This window comes from Oxyura jamaicensis, chromosome 20, assembly GCF_011077185.1.
Source record: "Oxyura jamaicensis isolate SHBP4307 breed ruddy duck chromosome 20, BPBGC_Ojam_1.0, whole genome shotgun sequence".
Taxonomy (NCBI): Eukaryota; Metazoa; Chordata; class Aves; order Anseriformes; family Anatidae; genus Oxyura; species Oxyura jamaicensis.
In genome coordinates this window covers 5,343,028-5,367,541 of record NC_048912.1, presented here as the reverse complement: position 1 = coordinate 5,367,541, position 24,514 = coordinate 5,343,028, and the positions used below count along the sequence as shown (strand labels likewise).

Genomic DNA, 24,514 nt, shown 5'->3' with positions numbered 1-24,514 from the left:
GCTGGTTCTGCGTTGGCTCCAGCAGCTGCAGGACCTGGCCCCCACAGACCGCTGGTTCTGCACGCTCTGCTGCTGGGAAATGCTTTTCCTGCTGGGAGGATAATTCAGACCTATTAAGGCATAGACGAAATCCGTGAGGAGCAGTTGCAAAGGCAGCACGTGATATTTGTGTCTTCATTTAAAATTATTGCAGTGCGGGATTGTGATCTAATGTCATGGGAAGCGTATGTTGTTCCATACACGAACAGCAAAGTGCTGCCTGATGCTGCCCCACCACACACCCCTGGCAGCTCCTCTGGCTTCCTTCTCCCAGTGCAACGTCTGGGTGAGATAACCAGCCCCAGTGAGGATGGGTGGGTGAGTGTTGCTAAGCCTGGCTGAACACGCCTCAAATGCATTATTAAGGTTTTTCTTTTTTTTGTAGATGGGAATAATTCCCGTTGCTTTGATTCATGTAAGACCAGATTTCTCAAAAGCTTTTTGTAGCACAGCTCTGTCTGCAGGTGGGATCAGTTTTTCAAAAAAAAAAAAAACAGCCAACATATCAAGCGGCTTTGAAAGCTGGGTCTGGAGTAAATTAGAGAAGCCAAACACATTTTCGGTCCTTGTTTTTGCTATTAAGGTTCTGAAGTGTTTGGCTTTGTGAGAAACCAAGTTGTGTTTTTGCAGTAGAGAATTATTTTTCTTTATTCCAAGGTAGTTGTGTAGTCATAATAAGGAGAAATGCTAAGTAGATAAGTGGACAGTAGAAGGCCTCGCTTTTCCAAAATAAGGCAGAAGCTTGAGGAAAAGAGGATGAGCAGTGTGAGAACAGTAAAACAAAGATCACAAGTTCTCAAAACATAAGAAAGGAGAAATTAAAGGGTTGAAAAAAAGAAAACTTTACATATATGTTATAGAGGAGCGTCGAGTAGCTTGTGAACCTGAAGTACTCAGACAGTGAGGAAACAGGGGAGGTGCTCAGGTGTCGGGAATAGGGAATAAAAGGTTAGGAGCTGTTTACTAACATGCGCTCCCAATTGACAGGATGCCCACCATTGCAAGCGCGAATAAAATAGCTTCACAGAAGATCCTGTCTGAAGAATATTATTTGAGATTTTTCTCACAATCTGGGGGCTTGTCCGGGATCTTGTCGCCTGCTGAAGGCTTCTTGCCACCCCAGCCAGGAAGGGGCACCCTGCTGATTTCAGGGGTCCCGTCGGGGGTGGTGGGCTGTCTCGGTATGGCGGCAAAGGACCGAGACTGTTAATGTGAAGACAGGCTCTGCGAAGCTCTGGGGAGAAGGGAGGCCAGCACAGACATACGCAGACACAGCCCACATATAGTGCAGCCCAGATCGGGAACAGGCACTGGGATTACTGCTGATAACCCGGACCAGGGAGCCGTGCACAGACCAAGGTAAGGGAAACTTTACCGTGTCTTGCCTTGGGTTGGGTTCGGGGAGACTCTGGTGTGTGACTGTGTGAGTGTGAATGAGACACACTTTTAGTGCAGAGCGAATGTGAAGTCCTGATCCACGAGGCTCGGTAGTCCTGCGAGGGGATGAACGAAGTCCCCTCGGCTGGAGAGGGACAGAGCGAAAGAAAGAGGACTGAAAGTCTCAGGGGTTTGGGCCCTGAGGTGTGCAGTACCCCGAGCACGGTGAAGTGAGGTGCTCGGCAGTACACCCCACCTCTGTCCTAATCCTAGGGGAAGGCACGTGGTACCCTGGGGGTGGTGAAGTCCACAGCAGCACGTTGGGAAGAGCTGGGGAAGAGCTGGGATTAAGGGTTCCAGGAGTCAGCAGGGTGGGGTTGGAGACCCTGGGATTGTGCCTAAAGATAGCCCTTCAGAGAGAATGATAAGGATTTGGAAAAACAACGCAAAAACTAGGGAAAACGATTAAAAATATATATATAATTTTAAAAATGGTTTGGTATTGTGTAATTGTCTGGCCTAAAAAGCTAATAAAAGGAACTTCAGTATTTTGGCCAAAATACAGGTCTGGTGAAAATTCAGGCTTGAAATTTATATGTAAATAAGGTTCTGTTTTCGGAGGAGGAATCAAGTTCTGCTCCCCATAATCCTAACATGGCAGCGGCAAGTGCTCCAGGAGGGCAGGCAGGGACTGCCATCGACGCTGTCCCTGGAGAAGTCGTGCGGGGAGCACGGAGCGGCCGGAGTGGAGGCGGGCGGGGGTCCCGGTGGGGCCTTGGGGCCGACGTGGGGCCGGTGCCACTCCCCCCGTACCAGCAGAGAGGTTAGGAGCTTTAAGAAGGAAATTAATTCTTTAACTGAGGGCCCAGCAGAACAGTCAAATGCGTTTCTGAGGCCTAATTTATAGTCCTGAGGGGGAAATGTCAATCCTGAGTATGGTATTCCCTGGAGAAGAATGTTTAGGAGGGGGATGATTTGCCAGGCAGCTATGCAAGAATGGGAAAGAATTAACAAGCGTCCCTCTGCTTCCTTCCTGGGAGAAGAAATGGAGCCCAGCCTGAATTTTCTGTGGACACACGGCAGGGCCACCGGGCCTCCTCCCCTTGTTGCCTTCTTGGGTCGCGCTCTGCACAGGGCAGGCAGTGCCTGCTGGCTCCGTGCCGATTCATTCCCCCACTGCACGGGACAAGCGTAGGTGTGAAACAAATACCAGCTGTGTCTGGTAAGGTTTAAATCCAGGATCCCTCATGAAAGATTGAAAGCAAACAGTTATAAGTAAAACTGATATGTATTAGATTTTTGCTTCAGCGTAACCCCTGGATACCTTTCATTTTGTTATGCTTCCTGTTCCTGGGATGTCTCGTGTGCCTGAGCCACGAGCACTTGAGGATGTCACAAACGTCCTCTGGGTTTACTCCTTGGGCAGTGAGCTGAGTGTCCAAGAGCTGGGCACCAGTGCTATGGCTTTTATTAATACCTCCTGCTTTTTTTTTTTCTTGTGGTTTTAGTTTAAATCCACCATCCCACATTGCTGTTAACACGTCTTTGTTGCTCTTTTTAATCTCTTGAGTGCCTCTTGAAGTTTAGGCTTTTGAATGCAAATGCATGTCCCAGGTGGCTGTGCTGGCCATAAGAGCTGAGTACTAACAGCGTTTTCTGATTCCTCACTCACACCCAATCAGCCAGCGGTATGCGAATTATTTTAGAAGAGCTTTTGGGCACAGAAATAGTTCTTTATGGTCTATTTAAGATTATTCTCATTTTGTTCTTATTCCTCCTGACAGCTGCCTGCCTCCTGCCCAGCCCAAACTCCTCTCTTCACATAAAGCTCTCAATGCAGTTATTCAAATATTCCATTAGATGCTGATATGCAAACAAGCTCCTAATTTCTTGTGCCACCAGCCCGTGAATGCACTCTCATCCTCTGCACCACAGCATTAATGCCCAGCTTTGGTGGCACTTGGATGTCACTGCCTTTGTCTCTGTGCTGGCTGTGCGCTGGATCCAGGGTTGGGGCTGGACCTGCCAGCGGGGATGAGCCTCCCAGGCTGCACTCGGATCCCTGGGCCCCGTGCCCACACTGGTCATTAAGTAGTTGAAATGGATGTGTTTTAGTGTGGATCACACCTTGCAGCACCCAAAGGGGTTTTATTAAAGGAGACGTGCAGATGAAAGGTCCCAAAGCCTCCCAGGTCTCAGTCATGGTGCTAAGGGAGGAAATTGCCTGCCGTGGCCACAAGGAGATTCTTACGTTGTTTTGGGGTAAATTGGAGCAGCTGTGAGGTCGTGTGTGTGTGCCTGAAGCTGACGTCTGTAGGAAGTCATGTTTGAGGAACCCTCTCTAATCCATCAAAGAAAATGATCCACCTGCTAGGAAGCAAGTCTGGATGATGAATAGGTGCTGAATTTGTGGGGTTTCTCACTAAAGATGGAATTTCCTGAATCCTGATTTTTTTTTCCCCCATTCTCCCACCCCAGCCAGCCAAACTCCCTACCTCACATGAACCATTATTTTAAAGGCCTGCAGTGCTTTTAGATTGTGCCATGCAGACAGGAAGGATGATGTTCCACATGGCTGGAGCCCACGTTTTCCTGCCCACTGATGAGCGTTTTCCTGCCCACTGATGAATCTCCACAAATTGCTGAGAGCCCCAGGCTGCTCCTCCTGATGCCTGAAGGACTGCAGTGGCCCCCAAAACATTGGGATCACCTCAAAGTAGGCTTCAGCTGGGATTGTGCCAGCGAGGGAGTACCACAAAATGTGGAGCAACCCCAAGAAGTGGCTTCAAAGGGGTTGATGTTCAAGCTATTTCATTTTTATTCTGGACCCTGGGCTCTTCCAGGCAGACCCTGAAGACCAGCAGGCATTTCTGTGTGCACCTCCCTGTTTTCACACTTCTCTTTGTTCAGGACTCTCATCAAGGTTCTGCTTTGCTCCCCAGCATCTGCTCGAGGGCTGCCTCTGGACCTTTCCCACGGCCGAGCAGCATGTCTGGCCTTGTGCTGGATTTCAGCGTGGCCTCATGCTGGATTTCATCTTGTCCTTGTGCTGGATTTCACAGAATCACAGAATCACAGAATTTCTAGGTTGGAAGAGACCTCAAGATCATCGAGTCCAACCTCTAACCTAACACTAACAGTCCCCACTAAACCATATCCCTAAGCTCTACATCTAAACGTCTTTTGAAGACTTCCAGGGATGGTGACTCCACCACCTCCCTGGGTAGCCTGTTCCAGTGCCTCACAACCCTTTCAGTAAAGAAGCTCTTCCTAACATCTAACCTAAAACTCCCCTGGCTGCTGTTCAGCTCCTCCAGTGCCCCTTTCCCCGTGCTGAGCACCCCGTGGTGCTGCGCTGGCGGCGATGCTCTCTGTGGCACTGGTGAATCCACCTCTGTGTGGGCACTGGCTTGGGGAAATGCATTCAGTTATGGCTCACGAGGCTGTTGGAGCCTGCTCTGAACCTGCTGTGGCTCACCTTGGTTTTCTCCAAGCCCTGTCCTCCGAATGGGTGAGAACCCTGCTTCTGCAGGTCTCACTTGGAGCTTCTCTGTGGGGCTGGGAGCACAGCGAAGCCCTGTGCCAGCCTGTATGAGGACATGATCACCCCGGGGGATGCATCAGTGTCCTGTCCTGCTGGGGACAAGGGACAGAGGCACCAAGCCCCATGTGAGCAGCACTACAAGGGTGGTCGTGAGGGACCCTGCAAGGAGAGGAACATGTTGGTGCTGACACTGGCCTGGGTCTCAAGCATGTGCCTTGTGTGTCCTGTGTAGATCGGCCCCACGTGTGGTACCTGGATGGGGTCTGGGGGGGACATGCATTTTCTAACAAATGTGCCTGCCCCAGTCCTCACAAATTCTCACGAGTACTCCTGTGACATTGCATCTGATCCATGGTTTGGGTTGTGCTGTCCTGGAGGAGAATGAACAGCCCCCACTGGCAGCTGCTGGGGTTCTTGACCACATCTCCAAATGTCTCCACAGCTTTCTTAAGAGAGAGGAAAAAAATGAAGTTAAATCTCCTGCAGATAATGGGAAGCTGATGCAGGAGGGATGTGATAACTTTCATAGAGGCAGCAGCTAGCATTTGTGAACTCCCTAAGGAATTGTTCCCATTACACCGGCAATAACCTAAATATTTCCAAAGCTCTGAATGGACTTTAACCATGTGATGCCCATTAAACTTAATGGGATTTATTAAAGTCTGTTTTTTTTTTGTATCTCCTGACTGAAACTGAATGCAAGATTGCAGATATTTTGGCCTTACAGATTGTCTTCCCATGTCCAGAAAATCATAAAAGGAAGATTTGGGCCTGGCCTAACACTGCTCTAATGTCTACTGCTACAAAAAAGCAGAGCACCAAAAACCCTTGCACATCTTCTCTTTCCACCCAGAGCAGCACATTTAATTCCATGTTTAAATCTCTGTTGTTCCATGTTTCCCTTGCAGTGGTGCAGGCATGGTGACGGGATTGAAGCGTTTGGGTTTGTTTCCAGCACAGGCAATGTTGCTGTCACCATCAAAAGCAGCCGTGATGACAAGGGGAGCAGAAATTACGAGAAGGAGAGTGAGGGCCACGGAACTGGGCAGTGAGCTCTGGCCTTCGCGGGTGGTGGGGAGACACTTGAACAAAGCAATTTCTTCCAGTTTGTCGATGGAAACTGGATGCGTGCTCAGCTGAGTTGCTCGGCCTACAGCAGTGGCTTCTCTTCAGGACGTGGAGATGTTGAATGAACTGCTGCCCTGGGGGGAAACGCTGGGGAGAACGGGCTGACCCAGCTCTTGTCTTGGCACATCCCAGCAGGGCCGGGACAATTTACAGGGAGCGACTGTATGGGGACATCATGGAAAAGACGTTCCCATGGAGGCTGGGTGGGATTACTTTACATTCATTCAAGAGCTAACGAGACCTGACAGATTCTATTGCATCGTGGATAGCAGGCCTGGGGGGGAACCAGAAGTCCTTCTGTTCACCAGGACTGACCCAGCAATGGGGCCTCTGCTCTTCCTGCCACCACAGAGTGTTGGGGAGGAGGTGCGGAGGTTCGGGTGCTGCTCCGTGCTCTGAGCACCCAGCACCCCCCCCACACACCTCTGGGTGCCTTCATGCATGGGAAGTGGGGTGGGAGGGCTGGGGGGCACAGCCGGGCTGTGGGAGTAGGGCTGGGGCCCTGGCTGTGGAAAGCAGTGCTCAGGAGCAGGAGGTGAGGCCTCCTTCCCTCCGCTCCTCTCCTGCCGGGGGTCCTTCACGGCAAAGCCAACGGGATGCCTTTCACCTGCTTTATGGCCTGAAGGGGTGAAAAGGGGAGGTGTGTGTCCCCTCTCCCCACCCCACCTATACTGTCTTTGCCTCTTCATGAGAAGATTTGCTGTGTGGCCACATACAGAACTCATTTAGCACAAAAACCACAGAAACTCATCTTGTTGAGGACCTCTCTATGGCTAATAGCAAAGATAATTGCCACACAGGGGCCTGCATGAGCTCCCAAAGTCCCATCCTCGACAAAAAAAAAAAAAAAAAAACTACCAAAACCAGAACGGTTTTGTGCCAGGAGGCTGTGATCAGGCTCCGAGGGCCCAGCACCCACTTGCAGCACCACGTGCAGGTACCCAGGCCCAGGCTGGTTTCAGGCCGGTGAGGGCAGGGCTGTGGGGATGGAGCAGGGACACATCCTGCCCCCCAGGGCACTGCGCCATGGCCACTCTCTACGCCCAGGTTTGACCTAATGCTGCACTGATTTTGATCTTAATAGCAAAGTGCCAAACACTCCAAATTGCTTCCTAATATTTTTTCCTCTCTCCCCCTTCCCAGTCGCACAGATGCCCAACAATTAGTCTGAGCATGCTGCTTTCCTCATCCTGAACTGACCCAGGGACTGACTGCAGGATGGATGGATGCCCAAGCATCCCCAAACCCATCATGGACATGAACAGACCCAACGGGCAGCTTTGCCCTCCAGTTGTGGATGATGGCTTGGGCCAGGCTCAGCAGGAGGCGTTTTGGGACCACGAAATTAAAGCCTGAAGGTGAGGTAGTGGCTGGATTCTCCTTGTGTGGTCACTGGTGCCCTGAGGACGCAGCGCAGGTGCTGGGGCCCCAATGAACACAGCTGGCAATGCAGCGTGAGCTTTGCTCTGCTGGGGCAGTGGCTGGGGAGACGGCCAGAAGTCACTGTGCTTTAGGGGCATTTATTCCTACTGGTGGCTTGTGCAAACTGGAACATCAATCAGTTTTTTCTGGCCCGTTACGAGCTGGACTAGTGCAAACAGCCAATGTGATTAAAGTTCTGGATTTTTCCTGAGTTTGTCTCTTCCTGCACCAGATGAGTTTCCAGGCACCCAGAGGAGAGCCACTGTGAGCCAGCTGCTTTGCTCAATGCCCCTTGTGCAAGGGAAAGGCAGTCCTGCAGGCAGAGCTGAAGCTCAGGCAGGGAAAGAAGGTTTGCTTGTCTGAAACAGGAAAAAAAGTGTGTGTGTATGGCAGAGAAGACAGCAAAAGCAAATTAGACTTCTTTCTTTTATTATACAGGATCATATGTACAAGGTCACCTTTCTCCCAGACATCAGCATCACAGTCAGTTCATAGCAAAAACTGCAGCTCATCCCTCAAAGCCTAGAAAACAGCTCTACGACGGCTCAGTACAACACAATGGATAAATTGTACAGGAACCAGAAAAAGGTAGGGGAAAGCACGGTTATCCCTTAATTCCTTCATGACTTATTTGAAACTAAGAAATGCAAATAAAACATTGTGCTTCAAGAGCCATGCTTGCTCCAGGATGGCCCTCCGGGCAGGGAAGCATTGCCCCCACAACCTGTTTTCCCCTCCACCCTTCAAAGAGAGATGCTGTACAAGAAGTCTGGCTTTGAGTGCTGGAGCAGAAAGCAGGAGTCCCCTTTCAGAGCACCCTGTACAATCAGGGGGCCACGTGGTTTGTGGGAGAATTTGGCCGGGGAGAAGGTGTGGGCACTGTTCTGGACTCAAAGCGCCGATGTGTGTGTATGTTTTGGAGGGGGAGAGTGGCAGACAGAGAGGAGATGGGAAGGACACAATTGCTCTGAATAAAGTGCTGTGTGAGTCTCAGTCTCATATACCTCTGAACTCAGAAAAATTGCCTAAGCCCGCGGAAGAGGAAGGAACAAGACGAGAAAGGCTGAGAGACCTCTTGGGTGTTGTGGTATGAAAAGGCTGCTGCAGCCTTGTGCTCACAGGACGTGGCATGGGTCAGAAGCAGGCTGAATTTGGGCAGCAGAGGGGGGTGCCTGCACGCCCACAGGCGCTGTGCTCAGGGCAGTCACGGGGATCACTCTGCCCAGGCGTGCTGCAGCCCTGTCAGACTGCTGACAGCCCTCGCCAGCAGGAGCAGGAACCAGCACGCTGCCTCCTGCCCCCCCGGCAGGCATGGAGACCCAGGGGAGCTGGAGATGGGGATGTGAGCACTCAGAGGAAGAGGATGGCTCCTCTGGCTGGGGAAGCAGGTGGGTCAGAGCCCTTCCAGGGAGCGGCGGGTCCAAAAGGGTCTTATCCGCCTGTTTGACGCATGCTTGCATCTTCTCGTTCCTCAGGGACTTGCTCAGCCTTCCCATGGTGGTTTCTCAGTGGAGGACGAGGAGGCCAAACTGCTGCAGACAATGCAGGCTTTGTTCCCTCTGCCTGGGATCGCTTGATGTCCCACAGGCTCCTCTCACCTTCCCCTCTTGGAGCAGCGCAGCACATGCACAGGCACCGGCTCCTCTCCACCTGGAAGTGACCAGGTACCCATGGTGGCGCGTGGGACAAGAGCCACAACAGGAGGTGGCCACTCCAGGAGCAGAGCTCACCCCGCACCCTCTTCCTCAACATGACCTCGAGCGTGAGAACACAAATTGTCCGAACTGAGACAGTACTTTCCCCCAGTTAGCAAATTGCTCTGTCTCTCACCTAGCATGAGAAAAAGTCCTTGTGGGGTTGGGCTTAGTTCTCCCTCCGCTCCTGGAAAAGGCCCTGTAGCATCTCTGACTCGTGGGGTGACACAGCCGCTCTCCCATTACCCAGTCAGTGGTGGGCACGGATTGCACAGGGTTTGGCTGCTGCCCGGGCTGGCTGCAGAGCTCTGAATCCATTGCAGAGGGTTGTGGGGATTCACTGGGATGATGAGTTTTAGTCGTCTTTGCTTTACAGATGGATGGAAGATGTCGGGCCATGTTTCTCCTTTCGAATGCCAGGTAGAGATGACAGCAGCACTTCAATTTAGCTTGTCTTGCTCAGTGTGCCAGGACAGGGTTTAGTCTCGTGCTTTCCTCACACCATTGCCCACTGCTGTTCTGAATGGGCTGCAAGGAGAGACAAGAGGCAGTGATGAAAAAAAAGGTACATCATTTTCCTTGAACCTCAGAGAGGTAGTGTGCGACGCAGGAAAGGGAGTGAGGGGTAGATCAGTGACCCAGCTGAGCAGCCAGGCTCAGTGCTAGAAAGCACAGGGGATCAGTGTGAAAGAGCATCTTCTGAAGCAGCAAAAGATCCCAACATCTTGCATGGGATGAAAACTTTTGCTCAGAATCGGTCTCTAAAAAGCAGCGTGTGAGTTGTACCTGGTTACTGTAGTCTGGCATCCTCCACATCTGTGTAATGGCTGTTCTCCTGGAGGGAGAAGGGAAACAGAAACAGGAAATCACCACATGCCCCCCGGCCCTGCCCGAGACACCGTGCTGTGTCACAAGCAGGGACCAGCCTGGTCCATCACGGGCAGCACAGCGTGCACGCTGCGGCAGAGTCACACTGCTCTGTGGTGGAGGAGCTGCAGAACACGCCAACAGGGAGACTGGGGGGAGTGATTGGAAAATACAGTTCCAGGCAAAACCAGAAATTTCCTCTGATCCTCATGCTAGCAAGCCTCTGCTGAACAGACCTGGGATGCGTGATTCCTCCTTTGATTTTGAGGTCTGGCTGAACCTCAAAGGGACAGGGAAGAAGTCAAGCCCACCTTCCCTTGGTGGTGTAAAGGCAGGTGTCTGAGCTGTGCTGCTGCAGAGCCAGCACCTCCGGTGTGCAGGCTGCGTGTCCCCAGGGAAGGTCTTAAGCCTGGGGTGTGAGTGCTAAACGGTAAGCACTCATCATTGCTAGGTGAACACTTAGACTGGATCCCTAGTTTACACATGGCCAGGTTAAATGAGAAGCCCCGTACTTAGCAAATAGCCACAGCATCCGTATAAAGTGGGCCTTGTTATGTGTGTTTTCACAGCTCTTCCTTGTTTTAGCACTGTGAGAAGTTTATCTGGGACCTGGGAAGGACCCACACTGTGAGCACGGTTCCTGTGGTTACTGGAAATGCCCAGGATGCTCAGGGGGAGTTGGTCTGCAGTGGCAAATGATGCACAATGCAGTGATTCTGCTGGTGAACAGAGACACTGGTCCCAGTTTGCAGCACAGCTCATCATCCAGAATAATACTCCTAATATTCACCACCCCAAAGGCCACAATGACACCACACCATGCTGAACTGCTCCCCATACAAGAGTGGCTTTGAAAATAAGGCACACGAAAGTTGCCCTCCTGGAGCCATTCTGCAACACATATCATTAAAAGAATGAGGTGCTCAGCAGTGATATTTTATTTCCTGAGGTGCTCAGCAGTGATATTTTATTTCCTGCACAGGCTTCATTTTATGATGAACAGATGGAAATGGAGCCAGACGTTTGCAGGTAATACCAGATGATCCAGAAGGAAAGGCGAGGGAGACCAGTCCCAACCCAGTTAGCAGCAGGGCGCTGGGGAAGGGAAATAGGTGAGTGCTATCAGGGAGCTCAGCAGAGCCTTTGCAGAGATCCCGCACGGGCAAAAGCCTGAGGACTGCAAGGCATGCGGAAGGGACAGCTGGAAACTGCTCACAGGAGCTGGGGATGGAGACTCTCAAGATGGGCAAGTGTGGAGGCTTGTGACTTCTGGCAGCAGAACAAAGGCTCCTCTGCCTGCAGAGCTGCAATTACAAAGCAGGTAGAGTGCCCTGGGAACAGGCTCATCAGGAAAACCAGGTGAGGTGGCGTTTGCTCTGGGCAAAGGAAGGGCTCAGGTGCATGGGGACGTGCATTGGAATGGGGATGAGTCAGCTGAGAGCACGTGGTTGAAGGGCAGGGGGCAGAACAATGTGGGCAACATCATGGCAGGCATCTGCTACAGACCACCCGACAGGAAACCTGCTCTGGATGTCTGGGGGAAGCCTCCTGGTTGGAGGCCTTCGTACTCCTGTGGGACTTCATCCAACCTGGTATCTTCTGGAAAGTCAACTGGGCTGGGGGCAAGCAAGTCGGGAGACTTCTGGAAACATCAAACAAGGTTTCTTGACACAGCTGATCGACAAGCTGACAAGGTCAACGAGATGTGCTTCTTGACCTTCTTACCAATGAACAAGGAAGAGCTGAACAAAGATGTGATGGTGGAAAGAAGTCTTGGTGGCTGTGGCCATGAGACTGAGTATCCTGAGAGAAGTGACCGAGAGAAATAGCAGAATCAAATCCTTGGACTTAGGAGAACAGATCAGGGGATGTTCAGAGATCTGCTTGGCAGAATCCCACAGCAGACTGCTCTGGAAGCCCACAGAACCCAGGGCAGCGGGGCCACCTTCCAGCACACCTGCCTTGGAGCACAGGAACAGCCCATTCTGCTGTGCGGAGAGTGGGGCAGGCATGGCAGGAGGATGAGCAGCAAACTCCAAAGCAAGCTTTTTCCTATACAAAAAGCAGAACCCAGAAGGTGAAAGCAGGGCTGGCCCATCAAGGAGGAAGATAAAGCCAAAATTCCAATGTGCAGTGGTGGTGTTAGGAAAGCCAAAGGTAGGCAGAAGTTGGAACCAGTGAGGGATACGAAGGGCAACAGGAAGAGCTTCTGTAGGTACACCAGCAGGAAAAGGAAGGATAACAAAAACATAAGCCCACTGCTCAGTGGGGCAGGGGACACGGACCTGCTGACAAAGCAGATGGAAAAGGCCAAGGGACTCAAGGCTTATTTTTCCCCCCAGTTTTCTCTGGTCAGGTCTGTCTCCTGGCCTCCCAGACCCCCTGAGCCCAGTGCTAGAGTCTGTGGGAATGCAATAGGAATGATGCTGTGGAGCAGGACACACAGGGGATGGCTGGCACGAAAGCAGCTCTGCAAAAAAAGAAAAGACTTCAGATGGTGGCAAACAATTTGGGCAGCAGTCAGCAGAATGTCCCTGGGGCAAAGAGACCCTACCAAAGAGACCCTACCACATCCTGGGGTGCATCAGCTGGCAGGATGGGGGAAGAGACCTCCACAGGGCCCTTCCAACCTGAATTATTTTACAAGTCTGTAAACTCTGGGCACAGCAGAGCTCCTTTGCTGCTCAGCCTCTCTAGAAAGGGCACAAACCTGTTTTGGGAGAGGCCCCCTTCCTCCTCCTTGTTCGGGGCTGGACTGTACATTTTGTACATAATTTCCCCAGCCAATGCTGGAGCCTTCACCAAGGCCAAGCAGAGATTTGTGCACAAAACCAGGTGGCCAGCTTTTCCCTGGAAGTAGGGCTGAAAAGAAGCATCTGCCCAGCTCTCACTGCCTTCAATGGATATCACGTGCCTGATTTCCTTGGGCTTTACAAAGCCCCTCGCCCAGATGGGACTACCAGCATAGCAAAGCATCTGTACGTGCTTGACCTCCATGTTACTGATGAGGCTTGCTGGTTCCTACCTTGCTAGGTCCTTCCCCATGCCCTGCAGAGCAAGGATAGATATTTTTAGGGACCGTTGTGGGTACAGTGTCCATGGACAGCAGAAGGTGAAGGTTATGCTGATGTCTGTAAGCCCAAGAGACGTGGGATGAAGGAGTCACTCCCGAGGAAACTGAATGACTTCAAAGCTGCTGTGCTCTAAGGTCAGGAGCAAGATTTAAAGGACAGCTTCTGTGGTTTGCCTTGCAGTGTTTCAGAAAACACCCCAGCAGGTGAGCTTCACGGATTAACCTTCCCCATGCTGAGCACATCTGAACCTGATGATGGCAGTAAAATATTTCCAAACTCAGTGTCACTTTAAAACCAGAGAATTACAGAAAATCAGAAGTGGTAGTGACCTGAAATAGTGATTTTTATCTACCCCTAATGAGGATCAGCTCTTCTTGGAGAAGGAGATGGAGAGGGACATATAGCAATAGGACAAGGTGGGAGGGCACAGGGAACTGGATGGTCGTTAAGACCGCTTCCACAAACCAAGCCATTCTGTGATGCTTAAATCACACCCAGTGGATGTCTGTCCATTCTGTGTTCTCATCCCACTAATGGCAAGGTCCATGTTTTCTGTTGACAGTCTGTGAGCTGCTTTATCATCATTAGCATCTGTAAGCTTTCCCCTAAGTCCTACCGTCTGTTTCCCTTGATGTAATTTAAACCTGGCCTTCCTTGTCCTAATTGACACAGAGATGGAGGCCAGCTTTTGCCTTTCTTCTTTATAGTGGTCTGTTATTTCTCCCCTTAACCATCTCTTTTCAGATTTAACAGGGGTCATGGATTTCAGCTATGAGGTCCCAGAAACTGAAACACTTGAAATATGCAGTTCAGATCCTGCATCCATCATGACCACGGTGGGGTGAAGTGGAAGACTGCGATCAGCTGGCAAGAGTTTTGAGATCTTTGGCCACAGGTAGAGTGCTGCAGGTGTGAAGTGCTGTGTGGTCAGCCCATGATGGGGTGAGGATGGAGAAAGGGATGGTGAGCTCCATCCTCACTTCTGCTGCCACCAGTGCTGTGGCACCTGGGAGCGGCCCACAAAACCCGCTCACTGAGTTCTTCAGTCCCTGTCTAGGGCAGAACAAAAGGCAGCAGGGCTGACGTGGATAAAATCAGGCTAGCCACGCTCAGAGAAAAGCGCTGCCCTTGCCATGGATGTACAGCTTCAAGCACAGCGGCTTGCTGAGACTTTATAACTACACTTGTGCAATTTGGTGCCCATCCAGACAAAAGGCCCTTGCAAATGCCCATTGTTAGGAAAGTGTGGTTAATACAACACGGCCTGTCCTTGGCATGTTTCAATTCATTCGAGATCCACTTCCTCTGGAGCAAAGCAACTTATTTTAACCATTAATTAAATGTTGTGAAATCAAGGATAAATACAGTCTGAATTTCAGGAGCCAACTGTCTTTCTCCACCACTTGCTAGGTCAAAGCTTTTGCAAGCAGCTTAACAGTTAGAAAGAACAAGCTGTGAACAATCATGGGATTAAATACAACAATTTCCTTTTAGGAAGGAAAAACTATTTTCCTGGGGGTTTAATACATTACAGTAAAACTGTGGTCCATTACTCAACTCCCCTGGCTGGAGGAATGTAGCACCCAACTGCTCTTACCAGTTCATCTTCACACTCATCCCGTGCGATTCCCTCTTCCTCTCCCTCATCCCCATTCAGCGGCTCCTCCGTGTTGACCTCTGCCTCTGATGCTGTGTCTTCCTGTGAGACTTCACTTTTGCTGCTGTCCGCCTTCTTCCGTACCTCTGTGAGAGCAAGAGCCAAGCCAGCAGGATCAGGGGCTGGGGGAGACAGTGGCTGCAGCCTGATCAGACTCAGCCGGAGGCTCCAGAATTGAGTCGGTATGTAAATAATGGATCTAGGGTTTATTCTGCAGTGGGAAGTTTTGCTGCTTTTGAAGGAGCTGCTGGAAAGAAATCCAGGAGTAGGCAGAGCAGGCCAATGTGTGTGTGTGTGTGAGGCAGAAGTGACCCAAACAAGAAAGCAAATTAAAAAAAAAAATAAAACCTGTACTAAAAAAGAAAAAAAAATAAATCTCACAATTTTAAACCCAATTCCATAATTTGAGGAATTTTGGCATGTGATTTTGGCAGCCCATATAACTGTCGGCAAAGACGTTTTCCGAATCTTGACCACTTTTTTCGCAGTGATGCTTCAACAGCACCTAGCATTTCTGTGATTTTTCTCCTGAGAGAAACAGATCGGTGTGTTCACTTGCTTCAGCTTTGAATTTCCATGACAAGAAAAGAACGAAGTACCCTCAGAAAGCAGCACCCTCCCTCTCCAAGACACAGCTGAGAGCTTGGAGCTGAGAACTTACCACTGAGCAGAATTTTAAACTCCTCAGGGCAGGGACTTTTTATCTTCATGTTTGTTAGCAAAGTTCCCTTATCTGGGCTGGGGCTACAGAAACCTCCTGTACTGTGTCTGAGCCCCCCCACCTGGGTCGTGGGGGAGATGCTTCAGTGCTGGTGCCCAGAGGATGCTACAAGCTGTGATGGGCCTGAAACCCAGCTCTGGTGGGGTCTTTGCCTCAGGCCAGCCCTCAGGCACCTGTACACACCCAACTGACCTGTGGACAGTTTCTGTTCCTCAGCAATCTGCTCCAGCCGGCCCAGCAGAGCATCGATGTTGGACTTGATCTGCGTCAGCTCGGTTTTGATCGTTTGCAGCTCGCTGCACTTCACTTGGAAGGAAAGAAAAACAGAGAGATGTCAGCCGACATGGGCTTTGATGAAAGAGGGGCAGAAACTTTGCTGAGACGAGCAATGAGCTCTCCTGCACCACAGCCCCTCGACAGCTCGTCAGTCCCGTTACAGCACTGGTGGTGACCGTACGCTCACTGAAGGATGATCCCTTGTACCTTCCCCTGCCACGTTTGCAGCCCACAGGCTTCTGAAAAGCCCTCACTGGGCTTTTGCTGCAGATGTTTTGGGGTTTTTAAGGTTTTTCCCTGGGAGCACCCAGCCTTGCAGGTACCTGGCTGGAGGCTGGGGACAGTGCTGGGTGTACGGCCAGTGCCCGGGCTGCACGCACATACTCACGCTTCAGCTTGGCCGAGCTGTTGGCAATGGCAGCCGATCGGGAGAAGAGCTTGACGGGGAGCGTCGCCTTGACGCGCCGGACAAGGGGGATAGTGACCCGCGGCCGCTTCACCGGGACCACCCTGGGCACTGGAGACACTCGGCCCCGGTACTCGAAGAGCCTTCGGGGGGGAACGCAGAGGGTGAAGCAGGAGCTGAAGCACGCCCAGCCCAGGCCCTGCCAAGCCCAGACATCGGATGCCACTGCTAGGGCCTGTGCCCACCCCGCCTCGCGCCCCACGGCTGGAGCTGTGGCCTCTCTGCACCGCCCGCCCCACAGAAAGCCCCTTTGGCTGCCGCCTCCCCAGCTCACCTGTCGTAGAAGTCGTCTCTGTAATAGTCATAGTCGAAGTCGTAGCCGCTGCAGAAAGAGTCAGGACGGCACATGTTAATTAACGCTGGTAACTCACTACCACATCCGCCCCACCGCCATGGTCCTGACTGGCCATGGGGCTGGTCTGAGCCTGGAGAAAGATTTGGGGGCTGAACACACTGGAGGTGTGATGTTGGCACGAACCTGGCTATCTGGAGGAGAAACAAGAAGAAGTGCAGATGGATTGAAAGCTACAAACGGGCTGGGGACAAAGGTCCACCAACTCCCTGAGGGGATGTCCATGTCCGAAGTGGCAGCTGAGTCTGGGGAGCTCCTGGGGGCTCCAGAAGGACATAGCTTTACCTGCTCTACCTGGGTGAGATTTTGCCTTACCGTATGTAATTGTTGAGGAAGAAGTCATGAAGAAGGGGGTATTTATTAATTTAACATTTTTGCTAGCAAGGATGTTTAAACCTCCGTCGCCTCAGCAAGACCCTGCCCACCTCCTGTTTTCTTAGGCTTGAGCTGCATTTTAACCCAAGGTCAGAGCAACCTCTGACACTCCCTGGGGACCCAGTAATGTGTTTTCTCTCCTGCTGCAGGTGATTTTTTTTTTTTTTTTTTTTCACAAGGCAAGACAAAACAGGGGATTGCAGAGGGCAATCACAGCTCTTTGGAGTGCTCTTGTGCTGGCTGATGCTCCAGCACGCTTGCAGCAGAGGCACGCTGTGGAAGAGCAATGCTGCTGAACAGAGCAGGTACCCCCAGCTGGGCACAGCGTCTGGTTCCCTCATCTGCTGCTGCCCGAATTGCTGCTGCTTTATGAGGAAGTTATGCTGACGTTCCCTCTGCTCTGCTCTGAACAAAGAGAATGGTTATCACAGCCCCTGAAAGCAAAAGCTCTATCCTGTGTCATGAACCCATTTAGTGGCTTATAAATAAAAAAAAAACACTAATGGGAAGAAGGAGACAGTGATGGGAAGAGGGAAGGATGAGCACTCAAGTATGTAGCCTGGAGGGTAAAGTTGGTGTCCTGCATCCTAGGCAACAAGTGACAAAAAGGCTGGCTGGCTGGCAGGAAGCATGGCTCATGTTGGCCCAGGGTGTCTGTCCTGCCTACACTGGCACTGGGCTTCCCACCTAATATTTTGATTTCAGCAACCAGCTGGTTTCCAGCATGGGACTTTCCCTGTTCCTTGGAGTTCCTGAGTTCCCTGGTCACCTGCAGCCATGTGCAGGGAAAGCCTGTGCCTCTGGGGACCCGAAGCACACCTCTGGCTGGCTGAGGACAGCTGGGCTCCGTTGGAGCCAAGGGGACTTGGTGCAAGTTACAGACAACAAGGCAGCATTTGCACCTACTGCCTCTTTTGGCAGCTGGAAGTGGTTTTGTGCTGAACCTTGTCTCCGAGCAGATGCTGACCCACTGACCATCCATGGCCAGCTCTGCGCCTGGGCTGGGGTGCTGGGTGCAGGTTCCTGCACTGAGGAACAGGGAAGGTGTGACTACAGAGCTGTTATCTCCAAAAGCCTTCCAAATTCAATTTCATCACACACACACACACACAAAAAAGCCATTTTGCTGAAAGCCTCAGCATAGATAAATTTCAGCGTATTTTCAGCCTTGGCACCGTCTCCTTCTGACCTGACTTGTGGACACGGTACCTGCTGGCCTCAAAGAGCAGAAACAGCTGTCCCAGCAGTCTTCCACCCAAACGCTGCGTGATCTGCATTTATTCCCTGGTATGCTTTTCTCAGCTGAAAGGGAAAGGCAATTCCTACCACGCCAACTCTTGCTGGAATCTAACCAGCGTGTTCATATGGACAGAGGAAACATATTTTCATGTGGCATTTCAAGACAAATAACTTGATTTTCATTCGGCCCCAGGATGAAATTTGGAAATATAGAAAATGCTATAGAACAGCAGCTCCCCTCGGAACTTCAATCTATTTTAATCATCAAGTATGTTTGACTCCAATTCTGTTTGAATCCAATAAACACAGAATCAAATCAAAATAGGATGTCATTGGAAAGGAAAACCGAACAAGGATGCTTCTACAACGTCAGGCTCTCACTCTTCTTTTTCTTTCTTTAGATGCAACTAAAATGAAATTGATACAATTCTGTAATATTTGTCAAACCTGACAGGCTCTGGTGAAATGCTTCTGGCTAGCTCTAACAATGCCACCAATGTTCTCTGGATCCACAGGCAGGAGAAGACAGTGGTAACCTCTCCGTAAAGCTCACAGAAGAAGCAGGACCAGCTCTTGCTGGGAAGCTCACTTGAGATCATGAGGCAGTTTTAGATCATTCCCTGATGAGCAACACAAAGCTTAGGGGGAATTTGGCACAACTCTGTCATGCTTCTGGGACTCGGCCCGAGCTGGCTTTTCCTCCAGGCCCCATCAGTTGGGGTGTGGACACCACGGGCTCAGCACATGGCCGGCAGCTCCTGGAATCTGACTTGTCCAAAACCAGAGGGATTCATCTCGCTGAGCTTCAGATGCTGGGAATGTAATGACATAAATCCAAGCCAGAGGTAGTTTCATGTCATGGTTTATCCCAGCCAGAGGCAGACATGTGCCATGACGCCAGGTGAACTGCACTGAAGAAAGGCTTTTTTAGCCAGCAAGCACAAAGGGAGCCCAGACAACCAGACCGCACGAAAGCCTCAATAGCGTAGAAGGCTGAACGTATGTGAGATGAGTCCGCCTTGGACTCAGGTCAGCGGGGGATGGCAAAAACTCCGACCCCAGCCTCTTTCAACACCTGCAAAGCATGACACAGCCCTCAAAGGAGAAGGCAGTGGGCTTAAGTCAGGGATTTTTCTGAAGTCTGTGACTGTGGGACGCTGCTATAACATGAGTCAGGTCACGGCTTAACAGACAAAGCCAGTCAGGAGGCTGTGGGAGGAGGGAGGCAGTGGCTGGGTGCCTTTACCAGCATCCTTGGAAGTCAGGTGCAGAGCAAAAGGCAGGTCTTCCAACAGGAATACAGAATACGACTAAAAAGCGAGTGCCTAGCTTCAGTGGTTTACCTGGAACCTGCGTGCTGATAATTTCACGGCACGTTAGATACACCTTCCTGAAACGGATGGATCATTATTCAGTGAACTGGCAGAGCCTCCTTTGTGTACAGGAATAATTTCTGCCATTTTTCAATCAGCTGGTGTCATCGTGCCCTTTACAACTAAAGCAGGGACAAGCAGAGAGAGAGGCAGCAGAAGCCTTTAAGGCCATGTCAAGTAGCATGATGCTTCCAGCTCGTGATGCATTTCTTCTGCATTGTTTTCCTATAGCAATTAAACAACATTTATAAATGACTCACAAAGGTTCAAAATCCACACATTTCTAAGTGAAGGGCAATTGTTTTTAGGTGCTGCATTTACATTACATTTGTAGTGCCGTTTCTGAGCACGTACCTGAGCAGTAAATGTAAAGCTGAGTGGCTGTGCTTTTAATTACCTGGCTGACAGCCCTGCACTGATAATCACAATTGACATGTGCTCAGATCCTCCTATTAACGATTGCATAATCTTAATTATTGCAGTAATAGAAACAATATCTGCTGAAATGCTACTTGGAATATCTAGCCATAATTAAATAGTGAGCTTTTAAAATCTTGCACATCTGGTGTGAGATTCTTTTCTCCTGCAACTAGCTGAAGTAGCAGGAAGCTGGGAGAGAAATGCTGGAAGAGAACACGGCATTTCCAAGATGCTAGGTCTGCAGAAGTTCTGGGACAGCGTGCACCATTCCTCTTAATCAGTGCTGGACCCGATGGTGCCATTGCCCACCTCCTGCTCTGCCCTGGGGTTGCTTCTCAGCCCTGCGCATGGGTTTGGCACCAGGGCTTGCAGGACTGTCACTGATCCCAGCACCACAGCTGAGATGTGGGAGGAGTGGGTCTGTTGGCTGCAGGTGGTTCAACACCAGCTTTTTGAGTGCAGTGGGTACAGCGAAGGACATTGATGTCAGCTGGGCCGTGAGGTCATTGCCCACTTGCATCCAGGGGCTGTGAAGGTGTCTGCGGAGGTTTGTGTCCACCGAGCTGCTTGGAACTTGGGGGCCCTTGCAAGACTTGCTCAGGTTGTCCCAAAGCTGGCTGTCCTTCGGCTACAGAGCAACATGGGCACCACCACCATTGGGACAGGCAGGGACCCATGGTGAACCACAGTGCTGCCCACCCCAGTGCCCCGCAGCTGGTCCCAGGGCAGAGTCATCTTCTCTGCACAGCCCTCAGCAAGGAGCAGCCAAAACACAAGCACGGCAGGGGCACTGGCACCGACCTGGCTGTGGCCCCAAATGCCCCAGGAAACCCTGTCTGGACGTGTGCTAGGCAGGTGAAACATGTCCTGCCAGAAGGCAAACGGTTTTGAGACACAGCATGTGAAGACCTGGGGGACATGGTCAAAAGACAAGCTTGTTTTGCAGCCAGCCTCGCTAACTCGTTTGCAGCAATTCCAGGCACATCTGTGTTGAGCAGCGGTGGCCGGGGCACAGGCTGGGAGCACGGAGGAGACTTTCTGCGTGCAAGGAGATGCTCGGGCAAAGGCACAGGCTGAGGGAGGGTGGCCCTGAAGGGATGTAGGCAGAGCAGTGATGGCAGCAAGGCTTTACACTGGCTGAAGGTCTAGGTTTTGTAGAGACATCTTAGAAAACTCATGATGGTGTGTGGGGTATGTTTTACCTGCTTGGAGGTAGATGGGAGGCTACAACCCAAGGGATTTGCACTGAACACCCAAATATTACTCTGGGGCTGATGGACCAAATAAGAATGCCACCATTTTTGCCTCCTCTGTGTCCAAAATGAGATAACCCTTGCCTTGCCTTCTGTAGTACTTTTCTCATGCAGAATTAGAGTTAGGTAAAATAAAATGCAACCATTGAAAAACTAATCTTAGGTGTTTAACACCACACTTTCATAAATGATAGCACTGTGATTTTTGATGTCTGATGTTTAGAAAAATGTATGATGGTTAGGAGAAGCTATAACCATGGCTCACTGCAAACCTGGATTCCTGGCTTTCCACGAGATATCGTAAGTTTTGCTAGTCCAGATGGCAAAGTTTAAATCTGTCACCAATCTGGGATGAAATATTGCTGAAGCTCAGAGCAGTGTAGTTCTCTGGCCCATATTTTAGCATATCCTTATTTGTGGGAGGAAGCAAACTTCTCTCTCTTCATCTACATGGCAGCCTGGAAGTCTGAAATACTGGTTGTTTCAGCAGAAGAGGATTAGTAGTCAAGGCATGGATGAGGAGTAAATGCTGACAAAAAATGCTCTTTATCACATGATGTATGGAATTAACTGATTTGCAGTATGGCTACCAGCACCACGCAAGTCATGCATGTGCAAATAAATAGAAGGATTTGTGTCATATCCATTTCCATACGTCAGTGTGGATGATGCACAGATGCACATTTTCCCCCTGTGAATCCAGAGGGCCAAACTCTGGCTAAGGGCCAAGCTGGGTGACATCCACAATGAGCCTCCTGAGTGATTTGCAGCCAGCGCGAAGTGCATGAGACCTAGCTCGAAGAGCTCGGGGTTTCGGTGCATTTTTGGGGTCTTTTGTCTCAGGGTGTTTTTGCAGGTGGAAGCTCTTGAACTGGCAGCCCAAGTGCCCTGTGCCATCTGTCCAAGGGAAACCTGCGGGAAATGGGTGATGCTGGTTGCTCTCCCAGCATCTCTTTCCTCCTTGTAGCTGAGGAGACAGAAAACAGCTGAGCCAACACCAGCCACATGGGACACCCACAGTCTGCCTGGTGTGGCCCCGGTCACCCTGGGAGCCTAGCATAAAGAGAAGCTGGCTTTGCTGGACCACGGGATGCAGGGGGCAGGTGTGATCCTCTTGGCTGCTCTTCAAGGCCACAGTGGCTTGGCTAGGCTACCTCTGCAGGGACAGCTGGGTCTGGCTGGTCAAGAAGTCCTATGAGCCCAGGTGGGTGGAAAAGGGAAGGAAGTGCTGGTCCAGGATGGCAGCAAATGTTTGTCTGGTGAGAGCTGCAAAGAACTCAGCTGCGAGGCCCAGGGAAGGACTCAGGAGGTGCCTTGGGGGTGTCATGGGAGGGTTTCGGAAGCTCTGGTGGGTTTGCCTGCATCAGAAGCACGTTGCCACTGCTAAGGTTTGCCATATACTAGCACACTGGTATTGGACTGAGTCTGGATCACAGTTTTTTTCCTTTCTCTTTATCCCTCTCACTTCTTTTTATAGAAAAAGCCACAGTTCTCTCGTTTTCTTTTGTTATAACACCCACCTATAGCACTGATACTAATTTTATTCCCAACATCACACATTCCAAATCCTGACTCAGTGGTCTCCATACCATGAAACTGGTACAAAAATCATGAGAATTTATAAAAAAAAATGCATTTTGGGATCTTGTTATTTGTTTTTTGGTTCTCAAACCCGTGGGGCACTCTCAAAATACCTTTTTAAGTTTTCCTTTCTGTAACCTCAGGAGCAAGAACATAATGAATTTCTCCCACACTGCCATGACTCCAGGCTGTGAGGCTTCAATTAAAATCTTCAATTATTGTGAGAATTACGGTGAAGTCTCTGGAGTTGGCAACAGTGGCACTGAAGGCTCGCTCTAACATCTGTGACACCCTGCGTCCCCCACAGACCTATGTCATGTACCATTGTCCCTTCTGTCCCTTGTTTGCTGTCCTCTTCTCTGCTGCTGCCAGCACAGGTTCCCTCAGGGCCTCTCCCGGTCACCTCCTTGGTCCACCTCCACTTGTTGCACTTGTTGCCCTCCCACCTTCTTCCCTTCCTGTCTCCCTTTCTATGTTATTCTTCTTTTGCCCTTTTCTCCAGCATCTTTCCCGAAATTACCCCTGTTGTCCCCAACACCTGGCAAGAGCCACTACAGTGGGCTCCAGGCCCAGCACCGCCCACGGGCCAGGCCATGCCCAGGTGCAGTCTCACAACACCACGGGTCTCGGCCAACCTTGGGTCTGCCGTCGTGGCTTCCTGCTGACTCTTCTCCCTTCAGCCTAGCCCTGAGGGGTGTTGCAAAGGCCAGGATCAGAAAAGGCCACGGGAGGAGAAAATCTGAACGTGCACAAATGGCCCAGGGGGCAGTTCAGGAAAATCAGCCCTGGCCAGAAGGAAATACCTGTCCGGAGACCTTGCTGCAGGGAGGTGGCACAGCGGAGACCTACCTGTATAACGCGGAGGCTGCTCTCTTCAGCCCTTTAGGTCTGTTGGGTTTGGGTTCCCCGGCCATGTTGATATCTGCAATGAACAAAGCTGCAGCATTACACGGCTGTGCCCACCGGGAGCCGTGCCTGATGGCGGATCAAGGCAAGGTCAGACAGACCCACTGCACTCCTGCCTGCCTTTAGCTGGTCCCTGCTGGGCACACATTCCCGAACCCAGCAAGCCTCTCCCTTTTCTTTTACAAAACTTCTAAGCACTTATTTTCAAAATCAAGCCCCCTCCCAACACAATCTAACCCAGAAACAATCTAACACAAATTCAGGGCAGGCTTCCCAGGAGAACTCAGTGCTGTGGTGATAAGGCACAGACTACAGAAAACTGCTGCATGCTGCTAACTGGTAGTTATGATTTACCTCTTGCTCCTTCTAGAATAAAAATGAATGTTAAGCACAAGCCACCCAGGCATCGCTTTGGACTGGGATGCATTAAAAGGTGCACAGAGTGCAGGTGCACGCCTGCAGTCACCCCAGTTGATCTCTCGGGCACATCTTCAATGAGGGAAGGTGAGAATGAGCTGCTCTAATCTGCGGAGGAAATTCCTCTCCTCGGCTTCACTGTCAAATGCGCTTTTGACGTGAGAATAAAGAGATAGAGCCAATTTCATGGAGCCTGCAAAGAGCGTGGCAATCCAATACTGAGAGTGACCACAGGTCAGGCTCTGTATAAGTGCCTCTGGGCATGGCAGATCCAAGCACATGAGGCTGGATGTCCTCAGGTAGCCCAAAAGCACCGTTTGCATGGGGCTGGGC

General features: G+C 50.9%; 1 protein-coding gene across 4 annotated transcripts in view; it reads right to left on the bottom strand.

Annotated features, from left to right (window-relative positions):
• Window positions 1–7,922: 7,922 nt before the first annotated feature.
• The window catches only part of RALY (RALY heterogeneous nuclear ribonucleoprotein), a 116,909-nt gene continuing 100,317 nt past the window's right edge, over window positions 7,923–24,514 (bottom strand). For all 4 annotated transcript variants that reach the window (XM_035343949.1, XM_035343950.1, XM_035343951.1 and 1 more), the window contains 7 exons: window positions 23,708–23,780; window positions 16,540–16,587; window positions 16,188–16,348; window positions 15,716–15,829; window positions 14,743–14,888; window positions 9,991–10,039; window positions 7,923–9,732 (listed from right to left, as the gene is read on the bottom strand). In XM_035343949.1, coding sequence (XP_035199840.1) covers window positions 9,995–10,039; window positions 14,743–14,888; window positions 15,716–15,829; window positions 16,188–16,348; window positions 16,540–16,587; window positions 23,708–23,780 — 587 coding nt within the window. In that variant the 3' untranslated portion in view covers window positions 7,923–9,732; window positions 9,991–9,994. The remainder of the gene's footprint in view (window positions 9,733–9,990; window positions 10,040–14,742; window positions 14,889–15,715; window positions 15,830–16,187; window positions 16,349–16,539; window positions 16,588–23,707; window positions 23,781–24,514) is intronic.